The sequence below is a fragment of the Eublepharis macularius genome, chromosome 11 (genome assembly GCF_028583425.1).
Source record: "Eublepharis macularius isolate TG4126 chromosome 11, MPM_Emac_v1.0, whole genome shotgun sequence".
NCBI classification, from domain to species: domain Eukaryota; kingdom Metazoa; phylum Chordata; class Lepidosauria; order Squamata; family Eublepharidae; genus Eublepharis; species Eublepharis macularius.
In genome coordinates, this window is record NC_072800.1 from 74877524 (window position 1) to 74896040 (window position 18517).

The window sequence follows — 18517 nt, forward strand, 5'->3', positions numbered from 1 at the left end:
AAATGGCCAGCCCCAAGCATTGCACATTATGCACTTCTCTTGGCTATGAATGAAATACTCTCAATTATAGTCTTTTCGAGACCTAACTGTTCCAGGAAGAGCAGGAAGAAAGGGTTAGGAAACCCTAGGAACCCCAATCAAACTAGGAATAACAGGAAGAAAAGATTCTTCACATTTGTGCATATAAGATTCATGAACTACCCAATGAAGATGAAGAAAACTGGGTCCCTGGGCATGGTTACTTTGGGGCTGTGGTTTCTTCACAGGCGAATGGGTTCTGCATGATCCACTGCAATACTCAGAACATTGCAAGGATTTGTTTGTAGTTCACAGATATGGATTCTGACTGTAGTGAAAAGGTTCGATTTCTTCATGCAAAAATTGTCTTTCATTGTTTCCACCTCGGAAAACGTTGATGTTGAGCTTATTCCCAATTAATACAGGACTGCTATTCAGACATTGGTTGTATTCAGCATTTTTTAAAAAAAATCTACAGGAAAAAAATCACAACCAAATGCATTCATGAGAACAACAGCCATCAGGTATATTCTGTAAGGAAGCCTTACTTCTCTACTATTCATGCAGACTTCATGTAAAGGAATTAATTTCTATCCAAACTACATTAGCTGAAGTTAGATGGCTGGGATCTAAAGAGCCAGTTCAGACTATCCTCATGGACTTCAGCTTATCATGTAGTTATTTTGATTTCCCTCCCCTTTGAATAGTAGACTGATATACCGTGGCAAAACCTGCTTTCAGTAGTCTTTTGCAATGCAAAATGAGGAGGCTGCTGTTCAAGAAAGCAGAACTCTAAAGCATCTTTGGGTACACAGCTTTATCAGAGCAATTCTTTGGATCGTGGGATTATTCCCTAGAGTACTTTTCTGCTCTCCTTTTACATAGGAACAAATCATTCTGGAAGAATGTTGTGCAGTTGTCTTCAAAGATAAGTCTATACTTCTACTCCTCTTTCAGTGAAAAAAACCCCATAAGTTATCGTTTGGATATAAGCCTTACCATTCTGTAGATTCATTCATTGTTGGTTTAGTCCAGGTTGCAGCATCCACTGTTCCAAAGCCCACATCATCATGAGAGCTGGAAGAGGACTGGTCTGAGAGATGTGGAGGTAGTAATGGCAGTCTGTCATCTTCAATAATGACCATCTCATCCTGGGGCATGTTGACCGTTGGGGAAAGGGGGTATTTACCTGGGGGAGAAGAGACAATGAATGACAAGAGACAATGCATGACAAACTTAATACCTAATAGTGGAGCTGTTTTGTTTTTGTCAAGTGTGGCAACAAAGAACAATGGTCATCTTAAGATGAACTTCTCTACTTTTTCTCAGGAAAAAGTAGCACCTAGAGAAGAGCTTCTGAAGACGATCCCACTGAGTGGACAGGATGGTTTGAGATGTTACAGATGACTTACAGAGATTCAACCACATCAACTTTAATCTGAACCACCGATAAATGCAAAAATGAACTATAATATTTTATGGGCACAAATCTTCAAACAGAAGTGAGCTGCGCACATGTGCATAGGGATCTCCACAGGGCAAACCCATCTATTTCCTGACATGCATACAAAGGCATGGTGGTGGAGAGTGACTTCAAGTCATAGTTGACTTACAGCAATCCCCTGATAGGGTTTTCATGGAAAGAGACTAACAGAAGTGGTTTGTCATTGCCTGCCTCTGCAACCCTGATCTTCATTGGAGGTCTCCCATCCAATTACTAACCAAGGCCGACCCTGCTTAGCTTCTGAGATCAAGATCAGGCTTTCCTGGGCTATCCAGGTCAGGGCATACAAAAGCATGCAAGACTTTTATTTAGAATGGGAAACCCATGATTACCACCAGCAAGACAATCCCAGACCTGCCCTCTCTGCTTGCTCAAGGAAGGTTATTTTGGCTCTTATGTCACTCAACTGAGGGGAGAGTAAGACTGAACATGGGAAGATGTGAACAGCCCCACCATTTCTCGTAATGACCAGGAACACTGAATGCCCATGTGCACATGCACCTTAAGGAGAAGCAGAAAGAGACATTGTTCTTGCACACACTTTGCAGATTACCATGTATATGGGTGCCGTGCTCATGTGGGGAAGGATTAAATATTAGATGTATGTTGCTCCAAGGTAACATCAGCATCATCGAAGCACAAACCAATTACCACTGAGAGTATCTGTTGAAAAACTTGAATTAACTTAAAAACAGAGTAAGATAGAGAGCCAGATCGTCTAAAAAGTTTGGGGGGGGGGAGGGGAGAGATTAAAAAGAAAAGAAAGACTCTGGCACGTAGACCCATCACTGTCAAGCTGAAATGAATGTGTTCAAGTTTGCATAGCGGCTAATTCTTTGCCCAGGAAAGCTTCTTTGATGGACAGGTTAATGTTCAGCCTAGTAATGCACTCTTTTCCAAACATAATGCCTACAAGATTGTTAACTCTGTGGCTAATAATTTCTCCAAAGAACTGAATGTGAAATAGTATAACCTTACGGCATTTTACAGATGAAGCCTCCAAGGTTGAGAGGCAAAAGCAATTCAGTGGCATGTCTAGGTTTTCTCTGCTTTTCTTAATATTTCAACAAGAATGAATGATGACATTTTAGTAGTTCTGCTAAAATGTAAAAGAAAATACATTTCTTTTACTACAGGTGAGATAGGGATATGTTTGTATATACGGGCACACGCGCAAGAAAAGGAAGACATCCAGAATTACAGTGAATAAATGACGATGATTCATCAGCATCTCTAATTAGAAACCTAGACACAAGTTAAGATGGCACATTCCTTTCTCCAAGTATAAATTTGGGGGCCAGAGGAATGAGCCTTTGGACATGAGCTGAAGGGCCCGCTGTTCCTGTTCTTGAATAAGACTGGTCTACGTTATAGTTGATTATTTTCTGTGTGTATGTTTTTTTCTATTGTATTTATTAATGTGTGATGTACCGGTATGAGATGCCACACTGGAGGGGCAGGGCAGAGGCAGTGGGGCAGGAGCTTCAAAAGGAGGACACCCCAGGGTGGGGTGGCCATTGGAGAGTGGAGGTGGGAGGCAGAGGGGGGAAGGAGTGAGGAGGCTGAGCCACAGAGCCAAAGCAGCTGCAAACAGTGGTGCTCTGAAACGAGATAGCAGGGACAGAGTTCCGGTTTCAGTGAGTCAATGAGTGGAAAGGCTCAAATGCAGAGTCCAGTCAGGCAACCCAGGACTCCTCCTCCTAAATGACGCTACAGCCTACTCACTGGATAAGCAATCCGGCGTTGAGCTCAGGAGGGCACAGATCACAGGAGCACAGGAAATGCTAGAAACCAGGAAGCCTCGGTCAGGCCTGGGATGAGCTGGGAGGCTGCAGCTCGCTGTTAAAGAAGCCGTGCCTGCTCTGAGGCCATTGGGACAAGCATCACAGTAAGTTATCTAAGGTACCTACGCTCCACCAACCACATACAGTGGCAATACAAGGAGGATGTCCTTCATGCTGGGAAAGAAAGACGACTACATAGGGTTTATGGACAAAGCAAGATTTGTCATTATCATGGACAAATCTTGCCCACTATGGACAATTTGCCCACTATGATGGACAAATCTTGCCCACTATGAGGCAGGATTTTTCAGTCAAAATTCAAGTTTCCCTGCTTTGGCTGAGCAGGCCTCAAATAGTGTGTATCTATTTGTAGTTTGAAAGTCTGTTTGTACCACCCTGATAAGCAGTTATAATTTTGGCTCTTTAGCCCAGCTTAGATACTTGTTGGGGGGGAAGCAGGAGTCCTCTTCCTCTGTGTTGGAAATGACACTGGAAACTATATAACGTTCAAATGAAATAACAACTTTATTGAACAGGCAGGGATGGAATAAGTGTAGTCTGGGAATGAAAGTGCTGAGGTAGAATTTACACTATGAGTAACGGGCAAAATATTTTCCTTGAAGCTTAGTTTCTTATGTTTGTGGTCCTCCCTGACTGCTGCACTTAGGAAACCTTCTTTAAAATGTATTCCATCACAGTCATCTATATCTGGCAGACTCACTAGTTATGTTGTAGAAGTCATGCTTCACTGTGATGACGGAACACAGCCTAAGCGAGCCAGTGATTCCCCTTGGCTTATCCTACCCCACAGCGCTAGCAATAGGGTGTTATAGAATTAGCCAATGAACACAACCAAAGCTTCTAGGAGGAAAAGCAGAACACAGACTACAAATGAACTAATTTTGGCATGCATTCCCCTCAATATGTTAACATGCTATATACTTGAATTTATGTTTTACCGCATTTTTAGACAAAAACAGGTTTTGCAAAATGGATTTATCAAAGCTGAAGTGTCAGGAAATGCAGCCTTTGAGACATTTTTGAGATCTCTTGCAGACACGCAGTGATAAAACCCCCATGTTCCAATTAAGCTTGAAATCAAAGTACCTCAAGTTAACTTGAACCACATCAAATCCTAACAGTCCCACCCAATAATTAACTAGGGAAGAATTTCCCTTTTGTTTATATTTTATTTACTACTTATTTGCACTATTTCTTTTCTTTACAAGTCCAATTGTTGCAGACAATTGGAAAACAACCACTGAATTACTCATACAAATACCTATTAAGATGTGTGTCTTTTGCTGCATGTTTGAGCAAGTTGCAACTCTTTAACACTTTGAAACTTCTTTTCAAAAATTAAGAGTATTAATGTATTGTCGAAGGCTTTCACGGCCGGAGAACGATGGTTGTTGGGGGTTTTCCGGGCTGTATTGCCGTGGTCTTGGCATTGTAGTTCAGGAACTACAATGCCAAGACCACGGCAATACAGCCCGGAAAACCCCCAACAACCTAAGAGTATTAAACTTATTAACAGAACAGTAAGACAAACAGATCTATTAAGGAATCCTATAATTAGGGGGAAATCCTAGAACATCAGAAGGATTCCTGCAGGGAGAAAAAAATCTACAGATTCTGCTTGGATAACATTCCTCATAAAAATTTAATGTTCTAGCCAGATAGGCCAATGAAGCATCATGTCTGCATATTACATGGTTTATGGTCTTTTACACTTTGTACCACCATTCAAACCTCATGAATTTTGGAGCATCCATCTGAAAAGTTTCCACATTTAAGAATATATCACAGCCGCCAAATGGAGGCACCACAATTCAACATGACTAGCCGTAACAATTTTAGTACTTGTTGTTCCACATTAACCTGAGAAACACCTACAGGGAACATTATTCAATCTATGTTTACAGGAAAACATCAGCACAAGGTTTAACTTGGAAAGGAGGCGACTGAGAGGTGATATGATAGCCCCTTTCCAGTATCTGAAGGGCTGTCTCATAGACGATGGAGCAAAGTTGGTTTCTGTTGCTCCAGAGGGTCAGAGCAGAAACCATAGGTTAAAATTAAAGCAAAAAAGTTTTCAGCTAAGCATTAGGGAAAAACTTTCTGATAGAGTGGTTTCTCAGTGAAACAGGCTTTCTTGGGAGGTGGTGGGCTCTTCTTCCCAGGAGGTATTTAAGAAGAGGCTAGATGGTCACCTGGCAGCTATGATAATTCCCTAACTTAATATAACTTAATATATAAAATAACTTAGTACACGAATCAGGAGAGAGAGTACATGAAGGGATAAGCTGGAGCTAGGCTCTCGTGGCCCTTTCTTATAGGCCCAGGGTAATGCTGATTGCAACTTTTGGGTCAGGAAGGAATTTTCCTCCAGGCCAGATTGGCCAGGAATCCTGGAGGTTCTTTGCCTTCCTCTGGGCATAGAGAAGGAGACACTAGGAGGTAGCTCTGAATATTCTGCATTGTGCAGCAGGTTGGACCAGATGACTTTCAGGGCCCCACATTTGCCAGTGCTACTTGTGCTGATAAATGTGGTGAATAAGAGAAAAAGTAAGTTTAAAATAAAGGTATCCTGCCATTCTATCACAATATTCAAGATGGCTAATAAATCATTAAATCAAAGATAAAAAATCACACGAAATACAACAAATAATACGGAAAGAATCTAAAACAGCAGCCAAGGAGAACTAGCTGAAATGCCAGCTTCTTCATTCCCCAGAGATCTGGGAGGCAAAGGGAGGTGGGCAGAACAACCATTCTTCTGGAGGCAAGTCCTGTGTGGCAGAGAACCAGGCATTGCGTACAGAAGTGCAACCCTTCACAGCTCCAGTTACAGCATCTCAGGTGCTCCAGGACCCTGGAGAGCTGCAACAAGACTGAATAGACAATACAGAGTTAGATGGGCCAAGGGCGCGATTCAGTAGAAGGCAAATTCAGAAATTTCGAAGTCTGAGCACTAAGCTGTATGAAATTCAGCCTCTGAAAACCAGTGCCAGCCTTCCTTGCTGGGTCTCCAGAAGCATGGAAGCTTAGCTGATCCTCCCTATTACCTGCTCTGTATAAGAGAAGAGAGGATCAGCAAACAGGACAGAAACTTAGTATGAAAGTAGGATTGCCAATCTCAAGGTGGCACCTGGAGATCTCCTGGAATAACAACCTATCTCCAGACTATAGAGATCAGTTCCCTCTGGAGAAAATGGCTGCTTTAGAGGGTGGGCTGTATGGCACTATAGCTGCTGATTTCCTCCCTTTCCCACCTCAGATTCCAGCCCCTCAAAATCTCCAGAAATTTCCCAACCGGGAGCTGGCAACAAAGAACGCTGGGTCTTGCTCCTTTGTTCAAAGCCCCAAGCATGTAAGCGCATGGTCTGGAACATATGAAAGAATCCTGAAAACATGCGAGCAGGAATTCCCAGTGAAGCTCATTCATGCTTCTTGTGCATATCCTCCATTTAATCTATTTAACTTTCATCACCTCAGGGACCTCTGTGGCTCTCCCATTTTAAAAAGAATTCATTTTCTAAAACCAAACAAGGAAATTAGAAATAGATACAGCTCTATTTTGTGCAAACTCAGAAAAGGATCACCAAAATCAATCTATGGATATCCACAAGGCCTGCATTAACCGTTCAAAGGCAGCTGGGGGTGGGGGGAAGCTAATTTTAGCAATGATGTCTGAGGTTGCAGACTTGCTAATGAATTCAATGCATTGTATTACATCAATCCAATGTTTTACCATGGTTTTAAACTTTTGCACAAGCTACATCTCATTCTAAACTGCTTGCTAAATCCAGTCACTCCTGTGGCAAGGCAAGTCTTTTTTTAACTGGATCCATTAGTAGGGAGGAAAAACTGAATTGCTATAGAGCTAGTACTAATAACCTCATTATCCATTGGGGGCCTTGCAGAGAGTACAGCACTGAATCCAAACAAAGGAAGCATAAAATTAGCTACATGGTTTTAAACCTACAGGCCTTCAAGGAATATAAAGGAGTGGAGGAGGGGAATCCAAAACAAACACTAAACACAAACACAAATTAGATAAGGTTCGCATGAGCTTATCTCTTTTTTGAGGGGGAAACTTAGAGAGATAAAATCAATGCTGAAACTTAACTGATACATCCTTAATCATAACATTCATTGACTTTGTATTTAATGAAGCTGCACCAGCCAGACCCACACAGACAGGTGGATGTCTCTGGACCTCAGGCGCTGTAAAACATTTTAAAATCTTCCTGTGGTTGTTCGCCTGCTCCGTGATCCGAGACTCACTTTTATCAATTTATTGACTAGCATTAAGAAGCCTTGAGTGTCCAATGTGGAAGGAAGGAGGGAGGGAGAGTTGTGCTTTTACATCGGTCACTACATTTTTCATCTTCCCACATACATAATACATTAATCAGCCATCAGAAAAAAAGAGGAAAAATGCAAACGAGGCGATAAACAAGAGCTGATCAGCTGAGTCTGTTTGACTCACCCATTATCCGATTTAGGGCGATGTTCCTGGTGGGTGATTCGTTGAGCCCCTCGATTCCACTGTACAGCGAATGGGAAATCCTACGCTCCCTGTCGTCCAACATTGTCTCAATAGGCAGCTCTGGCCCTGGGGGACTCCCAGGTGATTCCAACTACACCGAAAGGGAGAAAAGAATCAGAGCTGAAGGTCTGTTTAACAGCAAGGGTGGGGGGGGGGAGACTATAACAACTTGCCACAGGCCTGGACCTGGCTGAACACTAAATGAGCTAGAACTTTTCACCCTGGCCTGCAATAATTTGCAATGACAGCACTGCTTAATGACCAACTTGCAGTGTCACTTTACACTCCATCTCCCACGGAGCCTTGTCAGACTCTATCCCTTTTCAAGAGGAAACATGTAAAGACAAAGCGCCATATTTCGGGTTTATCTACACTGCACATTTCCTTGATTGAGCTGCCCCACTCATATGTTTCAGAATTATCTGGCAGATGGCCTGGACCTCTTTCACAGACCGACAGCTTGTCAGGACAAGAACCTTCAGGAGGGGTGGGGGGAGACAACAAATATAATAGTGGGAATAAGCTCCATTTGGAACCTGGCTTCTAACCCCTTTCAAAATTGAGCAATTTGCTTCCCTAGGCAATCATCTCAGGATTCTCCCTCAAAAAGCCCAAAATCACAGTTATTAACATAGACATACAAATAAATATCCAGCCCCCTTACAATTAGACTACAGGCGTGGAATTATCGTTGTTTCCACAGTGATTATATTCAGGTAAACTGTTTAGTTTGGCTGTGTGCTCCTGTGCAGGCGCTCAATCTTGCTGACCCTAAGGGTAAATCACTTCATCTTTTGAGGGTCTGGGAAGCATCTCTGTCGGCTTTGTGACACATCACACATGAGAGGAAAAAAAGAGAACGCTGTCCCATTTTCTCCAGCCCCTGAAGGCCTAGTGGAGGATTCTGAATACCCTTGCCCAGCAGGGTTCCACCAGACAGCACACCATGTATAGTCAGGCATGGATGAGAAAGAAGTATTCAGCTGTGTAGCGAGAAAAAGATACAACAGCTTCTGCCCCTGCTTTCCCCAGGGCCTATATGACACATGCAAAGACATAGTACAAAAATAAATTAATGCTTTTGATCCTTAACCAGGAACTGGCCTCAGGATCATATATTGCAGTCCTCCTCCTTTCTGGACAAAATCTTCCCCAATGGCTTTAACCGTAGTCAAGGATTAGGTGGGCATCAGCAGTTGTATTAAGACAGGTTTTGAAACCAGTTTCAAGACCTAGTTAGAGCCTTCAACCAACATCAACTATAACTGCAATTATATACCATTGGGAGTCTCTACACAAGATACCTCAGCGCGTATTCCTCAAGTGTAGAGAGATGTAATATCAGCTGGGAAGCGTCGTTTAAAAAGACAGAGCAGACAGAGATCACTCCTCAGAGGGTTTGTTAATTTCATCTTCACCTCCCTAAAGGCTCTGTAAATTTCACCTCTCCAGTCTAAGTGGGATCACAACCAGAGGGCAGCGAGGAATGGAAATGGGCTGGAGCCGCCTTCCAGAGTCAGGCTCTGGTTATAATGGGCTGAAGTTTCTTTTCTGGCATTTCACAGCCCCTTCACACAGTTTTAGTGTATAACAAAGCCTTCGCCCTGCCGCCAGCTCTGTCTTTTTTATCTGGCTAACATTGCACCTCCCAAAATGTGTTCTTCATGTGTCAGATTGTCTCGTGTAGACAGAGTCTCAGAGTGGAGAACAAGTCAATGTTATCCCCACAATACAGCTGAGGAGCTGGAGCTGTGAGAGGAGTAGCTTACTCAAGGCCACCCGTGGAGCTCATGGCAGCAGAGGGAGTTGAACCAGCAGAGTGCTGATTTGCAACCCAACCACTTAACACTATGTTACAGCAGCTCTCATGCATAAGATTCAATCAAACTACACACAGAGGTGTCCTTTGCAACACCAACAATTCACAGTATCTGAGCAACATCTCTATCGGCTTCACTCACACAAGACAAACAGAGCCAAAACACACGTTAAGAAAAACCTAGGTTCAGCACGTGTTCTCTTACCTCAAGGTTTGCTGGGATCTGTAGGCGTCCTGGAAACTTAAAGTTTAGCATTTACAGAGCAGCAAAAAGGGAAAGGGAAATACAGGCGCCTGTATTTTAAGCTTTAAGCTTCCAGGACGTCTTTAAGCTTCCAGGACGCTTACAGATCCTTTAAGCTTCCAGGACTTTAAGCTTCCAGGACCCCTACAGATCTTTAAGCTTCCAGGACTCCTACAGATCCCGGCAAACCTTGAGGTAAGAGAACACGTGCTGAACCTAGGTTTTTCTTAACGTGTGTTTTGGCTCACAGCTCTCATGGATTCCAAGAGTTTCACAAAAAAGTATGGAGCAGAAGCCTGAATCCAGTGAGTGTTATCAACATTCCTTGTTAGTTACAAAATATTGAGGATGAAATGATTTGATGGATTAAAATCTTATGGTAAGCAACACTATTAATACATATTTATTTATTTATTTATTTTATCTGTCATTTATTTTATTGCACTCCCTTTAAAATAGGCTCAGAGCAGATAACATCAAAAATATAAAACAAGGTAGCATGATAGATAACAACAATCCCAACGAGTAAAACACAGCAGCATTCAAATTGTACAATCCAATAAGATGGATAACCCAGGCAAGCCAGATCTTGTCAGATCTTAGAAAATAAGCAGGGTCAACCTTGGTTAGATGGGAGACCTCTAAAGAAGACCAGGGTTGCAGGGGCAGGCAATGGCAAATCACCTGTTAGTCTCTTGCCTTGAAAACCCCACCAGGGTCACCATAAGTCAGCTATGGCTTGATGGCATTTTCCTCCACCACCCCATAAGACAAAAGTACCATTCAAAACACGCTTTTTACACTACTTTTGATTGGGTGCTCAGGAACACCATGGAGGTGGAGAGTGCCGTCAAGTCACAGATGACAAGGAGTCTCCATAGAGCTTTTCAAGGCAAGAGATATGCGTAGCAACCCTGGAGTTCCTTGGTGGTCTCCCATGCAAGTCCCAACCAGGGGCAACCCTGCTTAACTTCTGAGAGCTGATGAGACTGGGCTACCTGGGCTATCATGCAATTTGATCATTCCTCCTTAAGACTGTACCCACCCCAGTCAAAGCGGTAAAATGGTGGGAAATCCTACTTCTTTCACATGTGTTTGGAGGTTTCATGGACTTTCTAATCTTCTTTAGATATTATGAGTCCAGGTGCAGCTTCTGGTAGCTTCTATTCTCTCTGTCGTAGGCCAGCCTCGGTTGGGCTCTCTACCTACTGGCAATTCCTCCTCAGAGGATGAGGGGCTGGAAGAGCCAGCAGAACGTCCCCCCTGCAGTCCCTGAAGAGCCATCCAGTGACCAGCAACCTGGTCCCTCAGTGCAAGCTAGAGAGGGAGAGGGGTCATGCAGAGAGGAGGAGGAACCGGAGCCTCGGAGATCCAAGCCTCTTGAGCCGGCAGCAGGGTGGAGGGCTCGAGCGAGGGAGGCTGTTTGGGAATGGTGAAGGAATGCACGCCTGCAGGCACAGCGGCGGACGGAGCTGGACGCTGAGGGCAAGGCAGGGCAATCAAGTGAAGGAGAAAAACCTGGCCCTTGTCCTCTTACACCGTCCTGAGCATATAAGGAGAACACTGGGCAGGGCCCAGCAAGGGAGCAACGTCATTCACCACTCCTTGTGCCCAGCAGCTCAGCTCCTGGAAGCTTCACCTCTGCCTCGTACCCTGCCCTCGCTTGGATAGACCTCCTGTTTCCTGACTTCGGCTTTGTCCTCGACCACTCCTTGCTTGTCTCCATGTTTGACTGACAACTCGGCTTTCTGACCTCAGCTAGGCTTTCGGATTCTCATTTGCTCGCTCCACTGACGGACTGACTTTCTGGCTCTCGACCCCGGTGTGTCTTGGGCTCTCGCTCGCTCTCTCCTTCACCCAGCCCTGCTCGTGACACTCTCTGATGACATGACACCTCACCTTTCCTACATGCTCTCAAATGCAGCAGAATTTATACATTCCTGCTCATGACCTTCGTCCCTTCAGCTCAACCACCCTTTACCGTCCAAAAGTCTCCTGGGTCCTCAGCTTATCTGCTTTCTTGTTTTCACTTCTTATGCCTAGAACTGCCTCACAGTACAGCTGTCTATGAGATGCCCCCTTTTTACTTCAAATTATTACCTCACTATTTCTGTGACCACCTTTCCCATTCTCCTAGCTTTCTAGCAACTATGCAAAACCCAAGTATTCAAGAGGTCTTTTTACTCACATAGGAGGGCTGTACTGTAAGAAGGTGGTTTCAAAACGATGCATTGGTAAAGGAATAAGGACCATAGACTATATGTCTATGTACTGTCTGTTGCTGTAAGTATGATCCTACTGGGTAGATTCTGTGCAGTACAGTATGTAAGGTTTAGAATTCTTTACATGTTTTAACATCGTTTCACTGAATTTCTACTTGTTTTCAAACCTATGCCAGTTTTTCATTTGTATCCCGTTTATTGCATTGTTTATTGAATGTCCCAGCTGTTGATTGGATTGGCTTGCCTTGTGTAATCCACTTTGAGTCTCAATGAGAAAGGCAAACTATCAATAACGTAAATAAATAAATAGATAAACCCTCAGAAATGAAATACAAGCATCTTTAATTGGAATGAAGGCATATCCCTCCTGCTTACTCCCACTCCTCTCACTCTTGTTTTAGCTCTTGGTGCAAATGGTAGATGGAAAACTCCTCAGGGGAAGGGGACTTTCTTATTACACTCTGTGGAAAACACCATTCATGTTAATGGTGCTATGAACAAACATTAATAACTGTAGAATACAAAGGGTGTGGTATTGTTTATGTGGTATTTATGACAAGTGCTCTGTATAATCAGTCCAAAGGACTAAGCACTGCAGTGCCTTCGTAACACCAGAATCATGGATGCACAGAGAAGAGATTTGCAAAACTTGCAGTACTTTAAAGTGGGCAAAGCGCTATCAGAGGACACTGCATTATTCCTGTTCAAAGCTATCGTCTTTTTAATATAAATGAGATATTTAATGAAGTTCCGAATTGTAGTCTTATCTTCTCCCAGTTTGATCAGCACTGGGGAGATTTACTGCATTGAAGGGTCAACACAATTACAATGGGAGGCACGTCGGGCTGCAGGAGAATAATAAACTTGCCATGCAAGTGAATTAGACTCAATAAGGTTTAAATTGTGAAATAAGGATTTGTTTTATTCAGATTTTTTTCTTTCTCCTAAATTGCAGATTACAATTGACAGCTCCACTGAAAAGTAAATTAAAGAATATTCAAAGCTTCTGATGTAAAGAAATCAAAGAAAAATTTATGGAGAATGAAAGAAGAATGTTAACATTGTGAAATGGTGTTTTAAAAAAGAAACTACCCAAGGACCAAAGTTGCATGCCAAAAATATTCACATAGATGAACTGTACTTTGTTTTAACTTTTTTTCCAACAATGGGTGAAAATTATCTTAAATGACTAACATGACTTATTTTCCCAGGGAGATAGGAATGTATCATAGAGTTTATATAACAAATGTCAAGTTCCTTATTGAACCAAATAATGTAGCTGTTCCTCAAGGGACAAAGCACATCTAAAAATTGCTATCAAGCTCCGACCAGATTTTTTTTTTTTAAAGAACAGCGGCCGGCCTGGGGGGGGGGGCAGGGGGGAGGCAGCTTAGAGTCCTAGAGAGAAGCATAGACATTCACCCCAGGTAAACTGGTAAACCACAGTGTACAGAAGGAATAAATAATGGAGTCATTGTTTAGATGGCTGTGCTTTGAAAAGAGTACTGGCATGTCTTACCACTTTCATGGGAAAAGGTTTTATTCAGTGTCCAATTAACATATCAAAAGCCAGATTTAAATCAAGACATCAATAGTCAACTGCACAAATATTTAACCAAGATATAATGGCTTTTATAAACTAACAAAAAGAAAGAAAGTTTGGGAGGGAGCTGAGGAGGGGAAGATTGCACAGAAGTCTTTCAAAAACAGTTTTGTTGGTTCTTTTGCTAGGAAGGTTTGCATAAAGTAAAATGTGTCAAAGTAGGGCCAGCTCTGTTGACAGGCCCAAGAGATGGACAGAAATACAGAGGCATGGGACCGGGGGTGGGGGGTGGTCCATCAAAGCAAGCTTTCTCACTTCAGCTACTCTGCCAACTTCATTACTGGGTCACCACCGCCAGATACTGTGTTGTTGTCACTTTGGCAGCACAGTAATTAACATCAGGAGCTCCGAGCAGAATGCCTGCTCTCAAAATTTCTGCGTACCGAAGCTCTCACAATGTGCCCATGCCATGCAGTTCAGCCTCAGTCCCCTTCTCCACATCTACAACACGAGGACGTTCGCTCAGTTCAGTCATAACAGAAAACCATGGTTTAATTGAACTACAGGGCTTTTTTTCAGGGGGAACACGGGGGAACTGAGTTCCGGAACCTCTTGAAAATGGTCACATGGCTGGTGGCCCCACCCCCTGATCTCCAGACAGAGGGGAGTTTAGATTGACCTCCGCGCCGCTCAGCGGCACGGAGGGCAATCTAAACTCCCCTCTGTCTGGAGATCAGGGGTCAAGGCCACCAGCCATGGGACCATTTTCTCCAAGGGCAACCCACTGAGTTCCACCACCTCTTTTCCCAGAAAAAAAGTCCTGACTACAGTTAGCTGGTGAAACAAGAATTTACAATAATTCAAATCCTGAATTTCATCAACAAATGAGGGTTTCACCATCTTTCTTCTGTCCAGGAATCTCTTCAGCCCGGCCATATACGTGGATGGTGCTGGGGAAGAAGCCAGGAATAAGTCTGTATTTGTACATCACCCAAAACTATAGTTAAAAAACAACTTCAAATCATTGTTTCAGATCCAGGTTTGACATATCCTAACTCCCCGTATTTGGTGGAGTGACAATCACAGGAATCAGTGTTAGTTTAATGAAACCATGATTTTGAGTTATGTCTAAACTGAGCCAATATATGTTAGGCTAGTCTTACATTCAGATAGTACATGTAATAGTCAGTATAATTATCTACATCTTATTTCTGTACTCTACACCGTTCTGTGATAGCAGTAGCTCTTCTTGTTGGGGGAGGGGGGGTCACTCAGAATAGTCAAGTTGCTCGGTAAATGGTAGCGAAGAGTGCGCTCATCCCATGCCGCCAACCCAACTCCAAAGATGCATGTTACCTCAAGAATTCAATAGTTAACACATATGTACCTTCAACCAGAAAGTACTCTTCTAGCAGCAGAAGTGGATGCACACGTGTTAAATCTCAACCAAGCGAGTACGGAAGAGGTTGAGAAGGTTAGGCTACAAGAGAGGGGAGAGGGAAATCTCATGGCCTCCGAACTCAACTCCACACAGCAGTGACAGTGAGCCCAACCAAAGAAGTTACATCCTACTGCCATGCGCACCATGTCAGATTGCCAAGGTGGACCTATAGCTAAAAAATGCTGAGGCAGGAGAGTACAGCTAGTATAAGATATTCAGTTTGCTTATGTAACTTTATGAACTCACATGAACAACAAACATTTAATTTTAATTTTAAAATAATGTCAAATCAGATTGGTTATTTGATCAGCCATTACTCGTTAGCCATGTTGTTAATGAAAAGGGTTAAAAATTAGAATACTTCTGGCTCATCTTTACTTAAACATACATAAGTAAAGGTGATGCAGACTTTTCCCCTCTTTAATTAAAGTTCAAAGTAAAAAAGAAGAAGCCTGGAAAATCCCTGGGATTTTCCACTGTTTTCCACAATCCCTCCCTCAAGAACGTCCACCTTAATACTGCCAAAAGCTAGACAAATGCCCCAGAGAATCTGTGAAACCTTATATCCTCATGTGTTTTTAAAGACTGATGTTACCAAATTTCATGAACACATTATTTGGATTCAAAAGTCCCGTCTTCTGATATGGATTGTCTCTGCATGGGATTACAAACTACAGTTGTATTTCCCCACAACCATTTATTTAGTTATTTTCAGTTTATATTCTGCCCCTTCCCCACATTTCCAGCAGGCTCAGGACCACACTAACATAGGTCAATAGAATTATTACCATTAAAATAGATGCCTTTTTGTGTCCGTTGTGAAAAAATGGCATTAATACCTAGGATGAAATACACAATTGGCATAAAGGAAACAAATCAGAAACACCAGCTGCAAACACAAAAGAAAATGAAAAAAGTCACAATGACAAAATTCAACCCCTTTTCAAATAAGAGAGGTAAAAAAAGGGCATATTCAAACATCCCCAACTTTCACACTATTAACAAAAATTGTTGAAGCACATTTGAACAATATTTTATAGCACCTCTCCAAAGTTTATGGCATGATGTAAGTATTCCATTATTTTGCTGATGCCCCCCCTTATGTATTCAGTGGAAAGGATCTGAACTTACTAAAAAAGGAAGAGGGGGCTGCCATCAGGATGACAACTGGGAAGCAATACAAGCCTGACAGCGAAGTCCCACCTTTAGCTGCTAGTACAAAGTTGTAATACTGTCTGATTTGTGTAAAAGCAACAAGCACTGTCCATACTACTGACTGCCTTTCCCATTATGCAGACAGCATCATGTTTTAAATAAGGAATAATAGGATTTCAGCCGTATGGCCCTTTATCATGCAGATAAGAACAAGCTGCTCGATAAATACTAGGTGTTTGATAAATTCTACCTGCTCTAAGTAGAACTGGTTTGGTCCTTATCTGAACAAAATGATAAAAGACCAGTTAAATGGTTGCTGGCGCTTCAACAATATCATTGCCAGGTGATGTATTAATAAATATGGGGAAAACGTGTATCTCAAAAAGCCAATGCCAAAAGAGTACGCAGTTAAATTAAGTCTCCCTATTAGCATTGCTTTAATTATCATCTGCCTCCGAGTCTCCGAATGAAGTTTATAAACACTGACAAGCAGGCAATTTGTGCTTTTCAGAGAAACTGAAAAAGAAATCTATTATAAGGCACCATTTATGAAAAACTGGATGCCCCCAATTTTAATATCAGCTCTCTGGCAGCCTGATTTGTACCTGCATGCAGCAGACTAATGTATGTGAGTAGTCTTTTACTTTACGAAGCCACAGGAACCTCTATTAAAATTGCTAAAAGACCTGTGGGCACACCACTTGAGGAAGACCATAAAAGACTGGGGGTGGACTTTTGTCCATGCTTTTACCTTTACTTTTTTTAACTGCAGTAATCAGCCAGAGGCCCTTAGGTGTAACTGTAGTACTGTTTAATCCGCAGGGCTATTCAGCTGACAGAGAGAGAATCTTCCTACCAAAACATAACAGACTGCTCAGCTTTTCCTCTGCAGCCTCTCTTCTGCCTTGTTGCACACCTCTTTCATTTGCTAGATCCACTCCCTGACCGAGATTGCCCTCTCCTATGATAACCTCCCAGAGGGTTCTCTGGTCCCAGAGGCTTCTCTTCCCACCCTCACACCTGAGAATCCTTGCCATCCTTGGTCCACCTGATTTCTTGGCTGCCTGTCAGTTTCTACCTGCTCCAGAGCCTGGGTTAACTCTTTGGATTCTTTTGCTGATACACTGATGATTTTCCCACTGGTAATTTTCCATTTGAGGCTGCAGTGGTTTCCCTCCTGACCCCTTTCTCCCCTGTTGGCTTGTCAGGAGCCTTCCTGTCACAGATACCTGTGTTAAACTACTAACAGATTTACGGCAACATATGCTTCTGTGGACTAGAACCCATGTCAGGTACATACAGTGATATCTTTGAGAGCACACACACAGATATAGAAGAAAAAATGGTCCACACTGGCAGCAAAAGATCATGAAATGTAAACGTACAACCTGTGACAATTTTATGTGACACTCAAATGTACATCAAGTACTATTTAAATCCATCAGGACAGTTTGTTGCTGACACAAATGCAACCCTTCTTTAGTAAAGAAGAATCAACTGGAGACTGTAGTGTGAAATTTTTGAATTAGAGGTTATCAGTAGGTTTAATTTTGTTAACCGGGGATTAAACAGGGACAACATACTTCTTGGCTAGCTCCAGAATTAAATTTCTCAACTTGATAAACTGTTTTCATCAGTTGCAATTGTTGTGAATGATCACTTTCTCCACCAAGTTTCTGAATGTTGCCATTTTTATGTCAATTTATGCCCATCTGGGAAATTGGGGGGAGGCACTTAAGAAATGTAATTGGATATATTCTCTATCCTCCATCAAAAAGATTCCATGCACCATTTAGATGACCCGGTGTCAGATACTCAAAATTCAAAAAGGTACAGTCGAAGAGAACCAACTCTCTTTGGGGGAGGGGTGTGGGGTTCAGAGTGACAAAGCACCTGCTTTGCCCCATACTCAATTCCTGACAACTCCAGCTGAAATATCTCAGGTATCACATGTGGGGAAAGACCTTTCTCTGCAGCTGCATAGGCTCATATACATATAATTCATAAGAAATATGGCAAGCACAGTATTATTTCACTCAGATAACTGTCAAAAACTCATTTGGGTCAACTGAAGCAGAATCCACTCTTTCAAGGGGCATTGTAATGTAAAATATAAAACTGGGGAAGAATGGCCAGGACCACTATTTTTTAAAAAGAGTCTTTTTAAAAATTCACAAAAGCAATCTCCATGATAATAATACTTCAAAACCATCCTTCAGTTCTTTTTATTCC

General features: G+C 42.5%; 1 protein-coding gene across 1 annotated transcript in view; it reads right to left on the bottom strand.

Annotated features, from left to right (window-relative positions):
• Positions 1–18517, bottom strand: part of PARD3 (par-3 family cell polarity regulator) — a 706595-nt gene that overhangs the window by 236559 nt on the left and 451519 nt on the right. Inside the window, exons 15-16 of the mRNA XM_054991157.1 lie at positions 7802–7952; positions 1018–1207 (exon numbers count right to left, since the gene is read on the bottom strand). Coding sequence (XP_054847132.1) covers positions 1018–1207; positions 7802–7952 — 341 coding nt within the window. The remainder of the gene's footprint in view (positions 1–1017; positions 1208–7801; positions 7953–18517) is intronic.